Source organism: Dermacentor andersoni, chromosome 1 (genome assembly GCF_023375885.2).
Source record: "Dermacentor andersoni chromosome 1, qqDerAnde1_hic_scaffold, whole genome shotgun sequence".
In the NCBI taxonomy this organism is placed as follows: domain Eukaryota; kingdom Metazoa; phylum Arthropoda; class Arachnida; order Ixodida; family Ixodidae; genus Dermacentor; species Dermacentor andersoni.
In genome coordinates, this window is record NC_092814.1 from 238972017 (window position 1) to 238988874 (window position 16858).

General features: G+C 44.6%; 1 protein-coding gene across 1 annotated transcript in view; it reads left to right on the forward strand.

Moving 5' to 3' along the window:
- Nucleotides 1-14341, forward strand: part of LOC126547987 (nose resistant to fluoxetine protein 6-like) — an 84617-nt gene extending 70276 nt beyond the window's left edge. The window contains exons 7-15 of the mRNA XM_050196051.3: nt 1410-1503; nt 1605-1697; nt 4197-4365; nt 4795-4874; nt 5271-5393; nt 6003-6123; nt 9916-10102; nt 12139-12284; nt 12945-14341. Coding sequence (XP_050052008.2) covers nt 1410-1503; nt 1605-1697; nt 4197-4365; nt 4795-4874; nt 5271-5393; nt 6003-6123; nt 9916-10102; nt 12139-12284; nt 12945-13217 — 1286 coding nt within the window. The 3' untranslated portion in view covers nt 13218-14341. The remainder of the gene's footprint in view (nt 1-1409; nt 1504-1604; nt 1698-4196; nt 4366-4794; nt 4875-5270; nt 5394-6002; nt 6124-9915; nt 10103-12138; nt 12285-12944) is intronic.
- Nucleotides 14342-16858: the final 2517 nt, after the last annotated feature.

Below are 16858 nucleotides of genomic sequence, written 5' to 3' on the forward strand. Positions count from 1 at the left end.
GGTCATTGGCCCGTATTCACAAATATATTTTACTATAGAATTGTTCGCAAGAGCTAATTCTAGTCAATCCCGATGTTGGATAGGATAGGAATAAACTTTATTTGTCCGTCATATCATCAGCGAAGGAGACAGGGCAATGGCAAACAGCACTTACAAATGTAAAGCTTTTTGAATTCCACCCCCGATTGCTTCGAGCCATGGTAACGTCGTACAGGTGTGAGTGTACGTGACAGAATCCGCAGCATTCTTGAACGCTCACCACGTTGACTACCACTTGCTCATGCCTTGCTCATGATTAAACTAGTGCAAGAAGAGCGTTATAAATTACCCGCGATAAGTATGCGATGCAGCTAAATGCATACTGGTAGTGCCATTCTAGGCCTAATATTTTTTTTTTCTATTTACTATACTCCAGGGCATAAGATCCAACAGGGCGTGGTTCTAGTTAACTTTCGTACCCTTCCCTAACTTTGTATCTCTCGTCCTACACTATTTAGATTTCTATTCATTACAAACTTCTACGCATCAAAATGTTGCGTTCTCTAAGTTACGACTGGTCCTACGAACCTGCTTAACAAAAGTGGCACAATATATGCTCGCCCCTGCCACGTTTTTACGTTTTCCTTGCCGAGAGAGAGAGAGAGAGAGAGAAAAATATAAGAAGGCAGGGATGTTAACCAGTCAAGAGTCTGGTTGGGTACCCTACGCGGGGGAAGGAAGTAGGGGAAGGGAGAGAGAGAGAAGGGGGAGAGAAGGTATACAGAGGTGTATGGACAGTACTTGAGTTAAAGCCGCTCGCGCAAACCAGATGTTCTGAGAAAGCACAAAAGTGCCTTCACTGCCTTCTGAGCCGATGATCGGTGGGGACGGTGCTCTAGTACTGTCTGTTCACTCAGAGGACGATCATCTAATTGTTCTCAATGTGTTGGACAAAGATTGTCTTTGTGCTTGAAATTGAGGACAATGACACAGTAAGTGGTCAATGTTCTCCTCGCATCCGCAAACGTCACATGCAGGACTATCAGTCATTCCAATTAGTGCTGAGTAGGCATTCGTGAAAGCAACTCCAAGCCACAACCTTTTCCCTGCCGAGGTGATTATAAATGACTAGTGATATTTTGTAATTGCTCAATACCCATCCTGTCGCAGTCTTTTCTTTTTCTGTCTCAACTGTGTAGAAATGAGGAAGGTAGCAGTAATCAATATAATCCACTTAGAGTAGTTAAACCTTTCAGGAGGCCATCCTGGAGTGGGCTGAGAGGATAGAGGAGGCTACTTCAAGTAGTTCCTCCCACCACCCTCTATTCCGTTGCCCCCTTACCTTTAATGAGGATAAATAAAGTTTTTCATCATCACCACTAAGTGCTTTCAGGAATAAATTGAACTTTATCAATCAATGTCGTTTTCAGTGTCATTGGAGAACATTCATCAAGATCCATTTACGTGGCCATTCCAAATTATGATGAATGGTTGGTTGGCTGTTGACACATTCTTTATGCTCGGGTATGTATTGTTATCCACGAGTAAAAAAAACTAACTTTTATTTCTTTTTCTAATTTCTGACAATGTATTCGTTGGCTAATTACTCTTGTCTCACTTTCTAGTGGAGTAACCCTTGCCTATTCAACTCTGCGGCATATGGCGGAAAACAAAGGACGTCTCAACATATTCATCTACTTTTTCCATCGTATTTTTAGGTAAGAACATCCTTTTGTTTTTTTATCAACTTCATGTCGATACATCGTACGTAAGTTTTGCTACCAATGAGCATAGACCGATAAATAATAAATGCACAGATCTTAGGTGGAATCACTGTTAAATGTACATCCCTCCAGCGGAACCCTATAACCCTTTACGACAAGGGGCTTCAACACCAGTTTTAAGGAGTACTTAAAAACAGGTTTTCTGGAAAAAAAAAAGGAAAAGAAAAGCAGCTTCCTATAAAGTAAAAAAAAAATTCTGGGGTTTTACGTGCCTAAATCAATTTCTGATTATGAGGCACGCCGTAGTGGAGGGCTCTGGAAATTTTGACCACCTCGGGTTCTTTAACGTGCACCTAACTCTAAGTACACGGGTGTTTTCGCATTTCGCCCCCCATCGAAATGCGGCCGCCGTGGCCGGGATTCGATCCCGCGACCTCGTGCTTAGCAGCCTAACACCATAGACACTGAGCAACCACGGCATGTCTTCTTTTAAAGTAACAGTGTGAACGGTTGTGGACGTCATTTCAATAAAATCGCTTAATTTCATAATTGATCGAGGCAGCTAGTTGCAAATTGAAAGTTAAATTAAGTCGCCCGTACCATGAACTTGTACACCCGCCGTGGTTGCTTAGTAGCTATGGTGTTGCGCTGCTAATCCCGAGATCGCGGGATCGAATTCCGGCCACGGCCTCCGTATTTCGATGGGGGCGAAAACACCCGTGTATTTAGATTTAGGTGCACGTTAAACAACCCCAGGTGGTCAAAAATTCCAGAGTCCCCCACTATGGCGTGCCTAATCATCAGATCGTGGTTTTGCAGATAAAACCGCATAATTTAATTTAATACACTTGTGCATCTTTTTTTTTTCACTTAAATAATATTTATTTTATTTATCTTTTACTCCAGGAGACCTACGTTTAAATATGACTTAAATTATTTGTATTATTAGAAGACTATCATTGAAGCACAATCAGGCCACCGACAAGTCATGTTAATCTCTGCCGATGAGCCATGAGAGAACGCCTTTAGTGACATCTTTGCTCTTCGCTGCGCTTCACAAATAATATTTAACGTCACGTCGCTTGCTCTACCCTATATAGCCCGCTGTACACATTGGATACATAGGCCTGTATTCACATAAACGTTTTTCCGCTAAACTTTTTTTTTTTCATTTTTCATAGGAGCTCGTGCCAGCCAATCGTCGTGTTGGGTTTATTAGGAAATAGGAAAACCCAAACGAAAAGCTTCAGACGTTTCCTTGTGCTCGTAGACCTATATTCACAAAATATCGCTTATCGTAAGGGCGCTTCTTCAATGGCCAGCGTTCGGGCTCCCATAGTCATATTTTGAGCAACAAGCACGATAACAAGATGACCGCGGTGGCGGGAGCCAATCGCAGACGGCGTATATAAGGAAGGTAATTTTTTGTGAATGCCGGCCGTTTACTTCCGATTGCCTTTACCATTTTGTGTCTGTACTGGCAAAACTCCTCGAGCGTAACAGCTTTTCTTCTTCGGTCAGCTAACGAGTGGCCACCTATCATGACAGCAATCGGCGTGATGACGACAGGACCACCGCAGCGGCGACCAGTTGCGGGCAGCACTTACGTAAGAGGAGTTTTATGAATACAGCTTCCCGGGCCCATGTTCACGAAAACGTGGCTACGTTGCAGCTGTTTGAAGGAGCAGCTGGACATATCATTAGTAAAGGCGGCCAGCCAATGTATCGCAAAAAGCACTTACAAACTAAAAGCTTTCGGAATACGGCGCCTGATCCTCATTTTAAAAGAAAAATTGGGCTATCGAAGCTTGGCAAAGCACCTTGATCGCTGCCTCTTAGAACGACGGTGGCTTGAAATCTTTTTAAATACGAGTAATTTTAATGAAAACGCTACGCTAGCTACGAGAATGCTGCTTGCATGGGTGATTTATGTGCTTTGGAACAGACTTTGGCGAACAAGGGGTTGAATAAACTTTGTTATTTAGCTTTTTTATTTAGCGATTATGTTTGTAATTAATATTGACATAAGCAATGCCACAGAAACATCCCATCATGAAGTCCTTGTACGGGCTTCCTTGTGTTCTGACGTCACCGTGCGTTTTTTTTTTTTTTTTTTAGTGCTGTATGGGCGCACTCCCTAAAACGAAACCATGCAGCGCCAGTTGAGCTTCGGTTCAAATAGCATCTCTCCCAAACAGGCAGACGTATCGCTCAGAAAAGTGCATTTGTCGCTCCCACGGGAGTTCCAGTGACAGTAATTAAAACGTGTAGGCCATGTTAACCTTTTTGCGCTCAGATTATTATAAGAACAGAAAGCAACATCGTCGCGGTCTCATTTGATCAATGTGTGGCGACACGGACTGAGTTATGACGGCAGGAGCGGCGCGTCTTACTATATTTGTAGACGCCGCGGGTTATCTCACGATTGCGTTCTGTGAAACATCGTTGCGTGCTTCACGCGCTTCAAGGCTTCACTGTCACTCTTCCCACTAGGATTGTTCCGCCATTGGGCTTCACTCTGGCCATCATCATTCTGCTGCCCGTGTTTGGCCGGGGACCCGTGTGGCACGAGATTGCGGACGTGCAGGCGAATAAGTGCGAGCAAAATTGGTGGCAGACTCTGCTTTTCTTTGCGAACTTCGTCACCACCTACGACTCCATTGTGAGTGCCTTATATTGAACTTTTGGCACATTATACATAAAAAAAGTATATCGGTATCTGCAGATGTGCCTGCCATGTAGACTGTGCGCCTATACCTTCAATAGCTTTATCGTCTAAAACAAAAGTGAAATCAAGTTGCCGTTTCATTCTATGTTCTCTACCATGGCTGAAAGTAAATTTTGAAACTAAAACTTTCGTTTGCGCTCTGGCCTGTTACACGCGGTCTAGGTGGATCTCTGTGTAGTGAAAGCTCAGTAGTCAGGGAGAACTTTATTGCTTCTAACCAGAGACGATCCAGTTAGTCTTAGCTGTGCAAGTTAATTAACGAGGGCTCTCGTATTTACTAACAGACATTGGCGAATGTCATTTTAGTCGCCATTAACCGCGGCCCTGACGAGTCGTTTCGTGTTGTGCTTCTCTTATATGCAGTGTCTGGAGACAACGTGGTATCTTCAATGCGACATGCAGTTTTACATTCTTGCGCTTGCAGTCGTTTTACCGATGTACAAGTAAGGAAATTCTTTGCAGTCGTCAACATCGCGAAATATTTTGTGGGGTTTCATAAACCATACATTTTTTAAATGTTACCGATCGTAGACATCCATCTAATTAAAATTTATTATCACTGTGTGAAAGGGGAGCTATAGTAAATTCGTATTTTGTATTCTGTATTTCAACTTAGGTCGTGTTTTCAGAGACATAATGCTTCAGAAATTACAGAATTTTTTTTTCAGTTATTTCGTTCCTGTTTCTCTCTAAATAATGCATCACTATTGTGACATCCTACCGTAATGATTGAACGACCAAAAATATATATAACAAAAATAAAGCAATAAGTCAACAATAAACGCGAAGAAAAAGTTCGCGTCTTTTTAACAGCAATCTCTATTCTTTATTTGTGGCAGGCACCCAATCCTTGGAAGTCTTATCAACCTCATGTTTCTCGTCGTGTCCTTCATAATAATGGCGGTCATAATAGTTTATTATAACTTCCCTGCCATCATGATTTTCCTGCACCCCGATGTCGAGTAAGTACATCTGCGCCATGCGAGCTTCAATTTTCTATTTATCTTGCATGCGCTTACGAACTGAAAACGAACCGTGAAATCCCTTTATTTTTTCACGAATAAGCATAGAAAAATGCACCTTCACCAAACCGCCACCATACTTATTCTTATCGTTTGCCTTTAAAGTGATCAAGCCAAATTACAAAAGAACTGATTGATAACAAAGTTGTTTCATCAACGTCGTTGTATGAGCAGCAACACTATCATAAGAGCAAGCAGAACGTATCTGTTCGTAAGAATGTGACATCATATTCTGGTTGGTAAAATGTAAACTTCATGCTTAAGTTTTAAGCGGCACTAAAAAGGTAAAATGCATCATGGAACTTTCGTTTGGCTTCTCTTATGACATAAGCATTCATTTTTTGGCATGGGGAAGAGTATAACAGAAAGTTGGTGTAAGCATAAGCTGCTCATCACTTTGGGGGTAATACTTGCTCTGTAGTGCTGCATAGGCCTCTGCTTGTCCTTGATGGTTCGTCGGTCATACGCGCCGACTTTCCTGGAGACGTGTTCTGTGGGGTGTGAACGCTGCCGGAAAAAGAAAGGACAATCGTTCGTATTTCATTTCAGCCTCATCAAGAAGGAAGCGTTCTACATTCATTGGAGGCCGTACACGCATTACGGACCTTACGCTGTTGGACTCTTCCTTGGCCTCATTTTCTTCAGGAAGCAGAAAATTCGTTTCAGCAAGGTATGTGTCGCAAGACATGTGTTTTAAGCGAATGCGGAGCGAGGCGTTGGGGAGGGGGGGGGGGTCAGAAACTGCACATAAGCTGTCCTTGGGATGTTGAACTTATCAATAGGCTAAGGGGCGCTCTTGATGACATTCATACTTTTGTCGACCTGCTAAAGTCTTTAGTGGGGCTGGTGAGGAGGACAGGGGAAAGGCCAGGAGGGATCCTGCTTGTGCAGCGTTCAAAACAAAGCGAAAGAAAAAAAAAACACCCGCACAAACACCTTCACTCCGGCGATTGCCTCCCATCGTCACTTGACTTTTAATATCGCCATACAGAAAATCGTTGTTCGCTTGAGTGCTTTGCAGAAAGGTGAAGTGTTGACAGCAAGAGACGTGTGTTCAAGAGTAACTATTTGTTTGCTTCCGCTACGATTCTGAAGCGCTGGTGCGAAAGTGTTCTGCCTTATGCGGAAGTAGACGTAAGTATAAAATGGCTTTTGTTATAGTATAACGTTTGTTATAGCATAATAGTTATACTATAACAGTTATACTATAACGTTGTTATAGTATAAAACAATTTTCCGGTATAGTTTTTACTATACGACATCCTTTCCTACATGATTGCTCCCATATCTGTGTTTTTCAATGTGCTATCGTGTCATGGTCACACACTCTCTGAAAAGTTTGTTTCTTTTCTTTCTTTTTTTTTTTTGTGCGCGTTGCCGTCGTCTCGATGTTCTTACTTTTCATCACTTGTACACTGCCGAGACAAGAAAACTGTGTTGCTGTGATTCCTTTCAGAGACATGCTTCATTTCCTAGAATTTCATGCTATTTGGATTTTTATTCTATGTTCATCATTCCTTCAGCACTCCATTCCCCTCGCAATAGTTCGTTATTCCTCAACTTTAATGTCAGGTTTGTAATGCCCAGTACTCGGTTACCACGCTGCTAGTCAAAGCTTCCATGCAGAGCGAAATAAGGCTTGCGGCACGGCCTGGTTGTATGGAAATATTATAGCGATTGCTTGTAGCCTTCAAGGCACACTTCTGGTCACCTGGAAACTTCGAGTGAAGGCGTGGGGAACTTTGTAACATCACCTATAGTGTCTACATTTGCTTCCGGATATTGCGGTTCACACCTTTGTGGACCCACGTTATTCGCCATCGTAATATCGAAGCTCTTGCACGTTTGACAGCTCGTGAGTGTAGTTAGACGCCATATGGCTTCTTTTTCTGGTCTACTCGGTGTACCGTTGATTTTCATTCGTCGACAGCCAGCAAGAAGGCATAGGTGATCTTTATACAGGCCCCTTTATTTACGAGCTCCATGAAATTCAGGTGGGCAATGGAATTTGTATTGTCGAATACTGCGTCATTGCCAGACAACTAGCGCGTCATCTAGGCTTTGCTTTTTTGATGTCATACAGCCTGCCAACGTATTCTGACATATCTTCCTTCATTCAGTGGACGTAAGAGGAATTTCGTTTTTTGATATGTCCTCCACAAATCATTGTGTCCTCTGGAATCGCGCGAATCATGAAGTTACACTGAAACATGAAGATACACTGCATTTGCTGCCTTTGATCTTTCATTTATGATCACTATAGTACCTGTTACGCGATAATAGATGTGTGAAATACTTGCAGTTTTTGCTACCTGCCGTGACATCGCGCTGGCATCCAGTAGTGTTATGCCCGTTCTTTTGTGCACAATGTCGAAGGCGAATTGTTGTATATCACTCGCCTATCTAGTCTCACTTTCCTTTTCTGTCGGGGAACGTATTAGGTAAGGATGAACGTTTGCTTATTCATAAATGGCTCTAGGTGCCTTTTTCCAAGTGTGTGTAGAGGGTCATGACAGCCGCTAAGTTTTTTTTTTTTCATTGCGATAGCAATTATATATACATTCCAAGCGCATTTCTGCTGTCGCCGTCAGGCTCCGTATAAAGTCTAAGGGCGATAAAATCAGCGGCGCGCGCCGTGTGCTATATGAACTAGTGAAAGCGCGTGAGGGTGAGCCTGTGATAGCGGCTCAATCTCGCTCACGCAAGCGAGGGAAGCGGGGAGGAGCCGCGCCGTCTTCCGTCACGCGTAAGGATCTGGGGGGGGGGAGGCTAAGGAGGGGGGTGGGGCGTTCTACTTTATGCGACCCGGGCTGCCACGCGCGCCTGCCCGGCCGCTGTATCTTGAAAGCCATCTGCGACGGGGACAGATTCCGGCCGCGGGCTGTCTTTTAGCGGCTAAGTTCGCATTGATGCGAGACGCAACACGAAGATCAATTCGCTCGCTGCTGCTGCCTCGCTCCCTCACTCTAGCGCTTTTACAGCTAGTTTCTGTGGTCATCAAATGAGATGCGTTCACGTGTGCTCTTGCGCGCGTGACATCCAGAAATAACAATCTTAATAACGTTGACATTTAATGCAAGATGCGTTTTCACGCAATTTTATAACACATCTATTCGGTAAAAAAAATGAACAACCAATAACCATGCTTTTTAATTTAGTTAGTAAGCCTATGTTTACCTGTCTATACGGCCGATAAATCTACTTTCCTTACTTCGTATAGCTAGCTGTCACTAATTTGCTATGGGGCTCTTGCATTGCCCAGCGGGCGCTGCGAAAATGGTGCTAAAAAGCGCCCTCTTTCGTGAACTGGGTAGTACCAAGCTCGGTCGTTTGCTTCGAAAAGCACGTTTACAATATGGACCTGCCACTTTCGCTTTTGTTGTACCACGGCTTGCAGCGAATATCGGGTGCCGAAGATTTTTTCAGGGGTGGCACGCTGAGTAAAGGGAATAAATTATGCAACGCGGAATACGCGTACGCCGTTTAAGAAATAAGCGGCGAAGTTTTAGCGCGGTGTCAATCGCAAGTGAAGCGAGTCGCGTACGAAGTTGAACTTCGGGTAAGGTTTGCACGCTGCTAGATTCAGGCGCACAGACGCGAGGGAGTGCTTGCTAGGGAGTGCTGAGGCGCAACCATAACGGAACGCGTTATGGCTGCGCCTCCCACGACGCGCAAAGCTCTTTCGAAATGTTTGAGCTGTCAGAACACGAAACCGACAAAGCAAGAGCGGCTCCTGTATAGCACGATAAAAAATACGCTTTTCGAAACGTATTTTTAGAGCGGATGCCCCAAACCGCAAACGTTTTCGGAGCATGAGATCCGAGAAAAGAAAAAAAAAACGAAATCTTATCGCAGCCAAGGCACCACTCTCGAATCAGAGAGAGAAGTATTTACTTCTTCACACAAAGATGGCACTGCTCATCTAAATTCTCGGCTTTTTGGCGAGGTCGTCAGGTGTCTCAACCTTATCACGATTTCCATGTCCCGAAAACATTTATGGTCCGCTGTAGATTGCTCGCACGTTTTATCTCTTCTTCGTGAACCCGCCTTGGTACTGACATTTTTTGAAGGCATCCCCAAGTGGCCGCCAAGAACAGGCACTTTTTTTCCCTGTAGTAATGAATCTATAATATATAATAACGATGACCTCATGATGATTTGAAAGTTACTTGTGATTAGGTGCTCCGAATGAGAATGTTTTCGTTCCAGATATTTCACATGCGTGCGTTCCCGGTACGTTCGGCGCGGCTGGGTGATGTAATTACATCATGTAATACCCTCCCTAGAGGGCCTTTAGGGTTATTGTGAAATAAATAAATAAAAATAAATAAATAAAATATTAGCGACATTCCGAACCATTTCCGCTTTCATTAACCGCAGCGATGACTGCACAGTGGTGACTAATGCGATAAAGAAATCTTCACGAGAATTGTGGTCGCAACCTCATGACGGTGTCTCGCAGGCGCTGGCCATCCTTGGTTGGGCGGCCGCCATCACGCTTCAGTTGGCCATGATTTACGGGATCCGCGACTGGCACGAGCATTACGAGACAGTGGGAATCGTGGGCTACGTGTTCGCCATCACTCACCGGACAGCCTGGGCGGCCACCGTGGCCTACATCCTGTTCGCTTCGCAGTTTGGTCTCGGAGGTACGTCAAGTTGTTGCATCGTGCCTGCTGCGCGACGAACCGTAAAACGCTCCAAGAATAAGTCGGTTATCTGCACATATAATCTTCCTCAGCGGTAATCCGACCGACTTGCGTGATCTGCGCTCCGCTCGATTGCATTTGCGTCAAGCAGAAGGCCTGTTCATCGTGCCTTCGCAAGAGATTTGCACCAATTACTCGCCTCGTAGTATAGGGCTCAGCTATCACATTTAAGGCGCGAGGAAAATTGCTATATGTAACAATAGGTACAAAAACTTACTGGACAGCCCGTCGTGATGGCTCAGCGGCTATGGCGTTCCGTTGCTGAGCACGACGTCGCGGTTTCGCTTCCCGGCCGCGGTGACCGGATTCTCGCGAATGAGGAATGCAATCACCCTCGCGCATTTGTATTTCGATGCACGCTAAAAAGCCGTGGTTGGGTGAATTTAGTTGGGAGCCCTACGCTACTGTTGTGGCTCACCTAGTGCCAGTGTTGCTTTGGGTCGTCGGATCCCATGTCTCTATCAAAATCAGTAACGCCTGTGACCGCTGGTGTCGCGGCGCGCGGACGCGTGATCACGCGGTTATTTTCGTATTTCGCGCGTTTTCTTTTTAACGTGGAAAAAGATAATTACACAAGACACAGCACACTGAAAACAGCTGAATAGGGTGTTCTAAAACACAATTATTACTTTTAGATTTAAATTCGCGCCTTCAATTCAGTAATCAAAATGTTCGTTAATTTTTCTCGCCTAATTATCGATAGTTCAATTACAAAAAAAAAAAAATCCTCCCGGTGCGGTACGTTACTGCTGATAGAATAACATTGGTCGCTTGCTGGTATATTGTATGTTTAAGAGCTTGGCAGACGTTAGCTGGGACACCCTGTACATATAAATTAGAGTTCCGATGGTACGTTTCGAACAGAGTTGGCCCAGCGAATCCCCATGCTCTAACAGAAGCCCGATGCTCTAACAATCAGACCACGTACGCATGCCCTGGTGTCAAACACTCTTACGAATTTCCCTCGTGCAAGCCAGCGCTTTGAGACACGACGCGTTAGCCGCGTCGCATAGCAACAATTTACTTACAAAAAGTGAGCGCGCGCGTTTTCTACCTGATGATGACGACAGAAGTTACGGGACGCATTCGCCGCCAAAATTCGCTGCGCGTCTCTCATCGTACTGTGGCGCGTTTCTACAAGGCGCAGTCCGTCGTGTCTTGCGACTTAATGCTGAGTAAAACTTTCATTTGCTCAGCAAGATCCATCATGGTCAGTGAGGATTGCGTCCGTCACTGAAATCTGCAGCGCGTCTCTAATCGCAATGCACCGTATTTCTTGCTGCCTCGTGAAAACTTTGAGCACACCGACTCTCACAGTGCATAGGGATCTGCATAATTTCTACCTTTGTGATATTGTGTGATGCGTTTCCATCGCACCCTTGCGCAAAGGAACAGCCGGCACTATCTACTGGTGCAAGCATCTCGTTTTTTTTTTATTTATGTTAATGGAAAAAAAGAAAGAGCTGTGTCTGAGCGTGGCTGATTGTACTTTCGCAGCAATAGGTTTCGATTGCAATTCAGCTCGTTAACAGGTCATTTTGTAGAGCCTACCGATACCAACTGCTGCATTCCAATTCTACAGGTGTACTCGAACAGACTAAACCTGTCGGTAAACCTTTTCGTTGATTTCCTGGATGAGCATTAAACTAAATCTAAGGGGACTATTTTTTATGTTACTGAAATCAGCGTTTCTATCTTTCAGGTGTACATAGCGTGACCTGTGAAGTTATAAAGCTAATTTTGTCTTCCAGACTGTATACAAACAGATGAAAGTCGGCCACGCCCTTATCTCATTCGATAACTTTAGACTTTATAGCGTAGTGCGATAATGTTGGCTCTGGTGTCTCCTGGGTACCTTAATTTTAAAACAAAACACCCCTGACAGCTATTTCCTGTGGAGAATAATAAGGTTAATCCGCTCATAACAAACGCAGATTTCATACGTAGTCGCTTCTCCGGGCGCATTTCTTGCACAGGTTGGATTGGCCAGTTTCTCCAGTGGAAGGCACTGGTCCCACTGAGCAGGTTGACCTTCATGACGTATCTACTGCACCCAGTGGTCATGTGGTACAAGCAAGGCCAGCTGAGGGAGCGTTTCTACCTCAGGCACTTTCCTGAGATGGCAAGTACATTTCGTCCTTGTTATCGAAACGCCGAGCGCATCCATCGTATACATCAAACTTTTCCTGCAGCACATACTTCAACGTTAACGTTTGACCAAATGGGGCTGTATGGGACTCTATAACAGCCTTCTTCTGCAGGGATGTTCTTGCTGTAAAAAGCAAAAGCTGATTTTCACATTGCTTGCGTCAATGTAGACCGCCGCGCTTAAACCAACGGGATGAAAGGTCAGGAATGCGATTTCAGGCATTATGCCGTCTTATATGTGCTCTAAACACGAGCTTATTTCTACAGCCTAACGGAATGCTTGTTTTCCAAATTATACTATATATAGTACTATTAGGATTAGACGCGTTTGTTATTGGGAGCTACTTTTCACCTGAACCGTTATGTGCATTTGGTGTGAGATATTTTAGTATTCATTTAGGTGCTTCAGGGTGTTTTTTATATCACTATTGGCACAACAGCTCGCATTAGAGGCTCCGCACTTTCCGAGCCACCTTTTTCTTCTCTTGTCCCTTTGAAAGAGTTGTAGATTGCTGTCGGCACTAATAACTCTGTAATTAATTGTTCCAAGGAAAGTGGAGGATCTCTAAAAGAAACAATGAATGCGAAGGGAGTCTTGATGCCGCCATTGACATCTGCTGCTCATTATTCTCAGGCTAACAACGTGGTGTCGGACCTGGTCTTCTCGTACGGTGCGGCCTTCATCGCCACACTGCTGTTCGAAGTGCCCATGCTTAACCTGGAGAAGATAATCTTGAGGCCTTTTACCGGCCCGCCAAAGAAGCAGGGCCGCTCAGGGAATGGCCTGTCCAACTCGGCGTACGCGGCCGAGTCGCCTCCCGTGGACTTTGTTATCAATGGACACCACTATCCCGATGACTACAAGAGATCAGCGGGAGGCGAGCGGAACAGCTCATCTAGGCTCTGAGAGCCCTAAACGACAGACTGACGCGCGCGCAGTCGCTGCAACATGCTTCTCACAACACTCGGCAGCGCCTCTGAGGAGGAAACTGGCTTGTACATTGAAAGGTTTCCGCTTGTATATTGTTACTCGGAAAACTGATGATGAGCTACGACGGGCGGTTCACCGTCCCCCGACTTCACTATGCGCACACCTCCCATATTTTTTTCTTCATTAATAGACAACCTAGCGCAGACTTTGACTACACCATTGTGGTCGAACGTCGGATCATTAGTATTGCGTACACAAGTTAGGCGCACAGCATTTTTTTGATGTTATATGTCATCTATATCTAATTTATCTGGCGTTCTGCATCACAAGTAAAGCGACGGCTACCAGTCATCTATCTGCTTTGTTGAAATGCTTGCACGTCGGACTCTAAGCAGAACGAATTGTCGAGGATTACGAAGCACCGACGTAGCGCTACGTACTGCAGAAGGCGAAAGTGTGGAGGAATCTGAATGCGAAACAAGAAAACAAAAACACGACCGGTATTCGTTGTTCGAGCGCCCTCGTGTGTGGTGGCATTGTCATAATTGTCCGGAAAAGTCAAGCAGAAACAGGTTCGAGAAAAACTTGAGAAGTTAGCGCCACCACGCCTTGGTCAGTACATGCTGCTTGCTTCGCGCCTTTGTTGAAAATGCAGAAATGAACTACCATAGCGTAACATATGTTCATCTTCTGCTGTCGTTACCTGGATCACGCTTTGAAAAGGTTGCATTTGTTTCCATGGAGATGTCTGAGTATATTTTACTAATCTACATAATATTATTTGTAGAACCACACCATTTTTAAAAATATAAATGGTCCACACATTCCTCACTTTGTGCACATGAGCAACTAGGCGCAGTTATTCGTAAACAGGGGAACCAAAGCGTGCCATGGCGAATTGAAAAGCAGCCCACAAATGACTTGCTTTGCTGCTTTATTACAGTGTCTTATTCAATTCACGAAAATATAGAACAGAGAGAATAGTACATTTTAACTGTCAGCGATGACAGTTTGTCTCAGGACACATACACACATGCAACTGATGTTGTTTTTTGGAAGTCACAACTTGTTTTGTAAATAAATGTGTAATTGTCCAAGCGTGTTCATTTCTTCCTTGACTACAATAATCGAAAAAGGCCTGCAGGGGTGTCTGTCGGCTACAAGGACTGGTTATACGTTACATATGAGACAAAATACGATCATTACAGACATCCACAGTTATATTACAAATTTACGCCTATCTGAACAAGCAAAGGACAACAGGGCCGCATAACGCAGGACTGACGATGGTAAGTGACGCATCTCTGTGTCAAATGTGCACAGTTTTGTTTACGAATGTACGTTGCGAGCACCGACCGCAAGTCTACGCCTTATTATGTTGCGATGCGGTAAAATCATTTAGAGGTATCTTTCATTCACACAAAAAGAGTAGGAGTAACTTCAAATGAAGTCAAATAGTAGGGTTTAACGTACCGAACGAACATGCAGACAATGCGGGGCGCCGCAGAGGAGGGCTCCAGATAACTTTCGACCACCTGGGGTTCTTTAAAGCGCACCCAAACCTAAGTAGACGAATGTATTTTTTTTTTTTTTCATTTCGCTACCGCAGAAAGGCGAACGCTCGTGGCGCGGTCGGGAAACGATCCCGCGGCCCTTTGCGCCGAACCGAAACGCAACAGTCGCTGAGCCAACGCGGCGTCTATGTGTGTTGCTCGGCTGATGCACTAAGACGCACGCAGTCCACGCTACATATCTATTTAGCTTTTCGCCTCCAATTGCTGCTTCGAATTGGCTGTTTTTATTTGAGTTCGAAAGAATGCACTTGGCACCATTTCGAGGAAAGCAGCTTGTCAAAGCACCTACATCGCGCTTCTTCCCTTCCTCTCATTCTTACCGATGATGACGCATACTGAAAACCGTGACGCACCGATAAGGTAGAGTACTGTCTACTGCATGCATCAACTGCTGGCGGAGTCGGCTGCATGCGCTACGGGGGACGTTATGTCGCCAAGAAGGATACGAGCGTATGTAACACGCCCGGAGGTGACTGTGAATGTTGCGCGAAGAAGCCTAAGCGACGAGGCATAGCTCTGTGTTTTACTCACGTGAACGGCCTTCTCTGCCGCGCTTTGTCACAAGGCGCTGGTTTGCTGACTGTACCGAGCCCGCAGGGTATATTTAGAGCCTGAGGAGTGCAAAAAAATATTCAATTATGGTGCTTTACATGCCAAATCCAGGATCTGATTATGAGGCACGCCGTAGTGGGGGACTCCGGAAATTTTTACCACCTGGGATTCTTTAACGTGCACTTAAATCTTAGTACACGGGTGTTTTCGCATTTCGCTCCCATCGAAATGCGGGCGCCGTGGTCGCGATTCGATCCCGTAACCTCGTGCTTAGCAGTCCGCACCATAGCCACTAAGCAACCACGGCGGGTAGCCAGAGGGGTGAGCTTGCCTTATTTGCATTATAATAGTGCAGAGCTGCAATGTCACGTGCGCCATGAATATGCTTCCGTGAAGACGTAAGCAGCCAGTTGGGTACCTAAGTAGAAATCCTACATGGTGAATTACGAGGAACGCCAGAGAGCTGCCGCTGATTTCGACTACGTGGCATCCGTTCCAAAGCGTTCTATTCAAAGCCTAACGATTGTGCAAGGCAGAGAAAGAGTGTTTCTACATTAAAGAGCAAATGATAGAGAAACGGGGAAGTAAGGAAAGACAGAGAGGATAACTACACATGTACTGTTGGACTGTATATTTTTTATTGATCCGGTGTTTTACTGAGTTTTATATTTAGTGTCGCTATTCTCTCTTTTTGCGCAAATTTGTTTCGTCTGCCAAGTGACAAGGAGTAGCCGGTGCCACCACATAAATGCGCCAACCACTCCTAACATCCACTTCAATAAAAATAAAAAAAAACTAGATTTCATTTTTCAATTGATCTTACCTACACGAGAATGTCACTGCGTGAGTGAAATAAAGAAGACAACAAAACAAGGAGAGAAGAGATAAGGGCTCAGACACTGTCAGTGTATACATGCTTATGCACTATTAAGTAAACATACGTGGACAGGATCCGACAGCTGCATCATCAACCTATATCTCTCGCGGAACCCGACTATCTTACGAATTCTTATTTACGTTACTAGCTACAATGCGAAGCATTTACGCTTACCATAATGACACTTTTATTGGAGTCTTTTGGTAAAGAATGATATTCCTTACTGAATATTGTAACAGCTAGTTCTTCCTGTGGTGCCGCATTCTTCTACGTGATGGCGCATTTTCCTTTGCACCTGGCTGTATTATGAATGACACATCGCGTTGAAAAAGCTTTGTAATCTCCTACTACCGAGACAGCAAATATAAGGACTATGGTACCATCGGACGTTGGCGCCAAAGGTTTCATATTCGCGTCATCATTTGAGTCTTCTGCCCAAAATACGCTACGCAATGACGCGTTAAGGTTTCCGTGCATTGAGTACAAAAAAAAAAAAAAAGGTAGCGATAGAGTTATTTTATCTAAATAAATCTTATCTAAAGAACGTTTGAGCATTTGCTTCTCATAAATAGGCACGATTTACACTACAATCACCCATGAGCGTTCATTGTTCA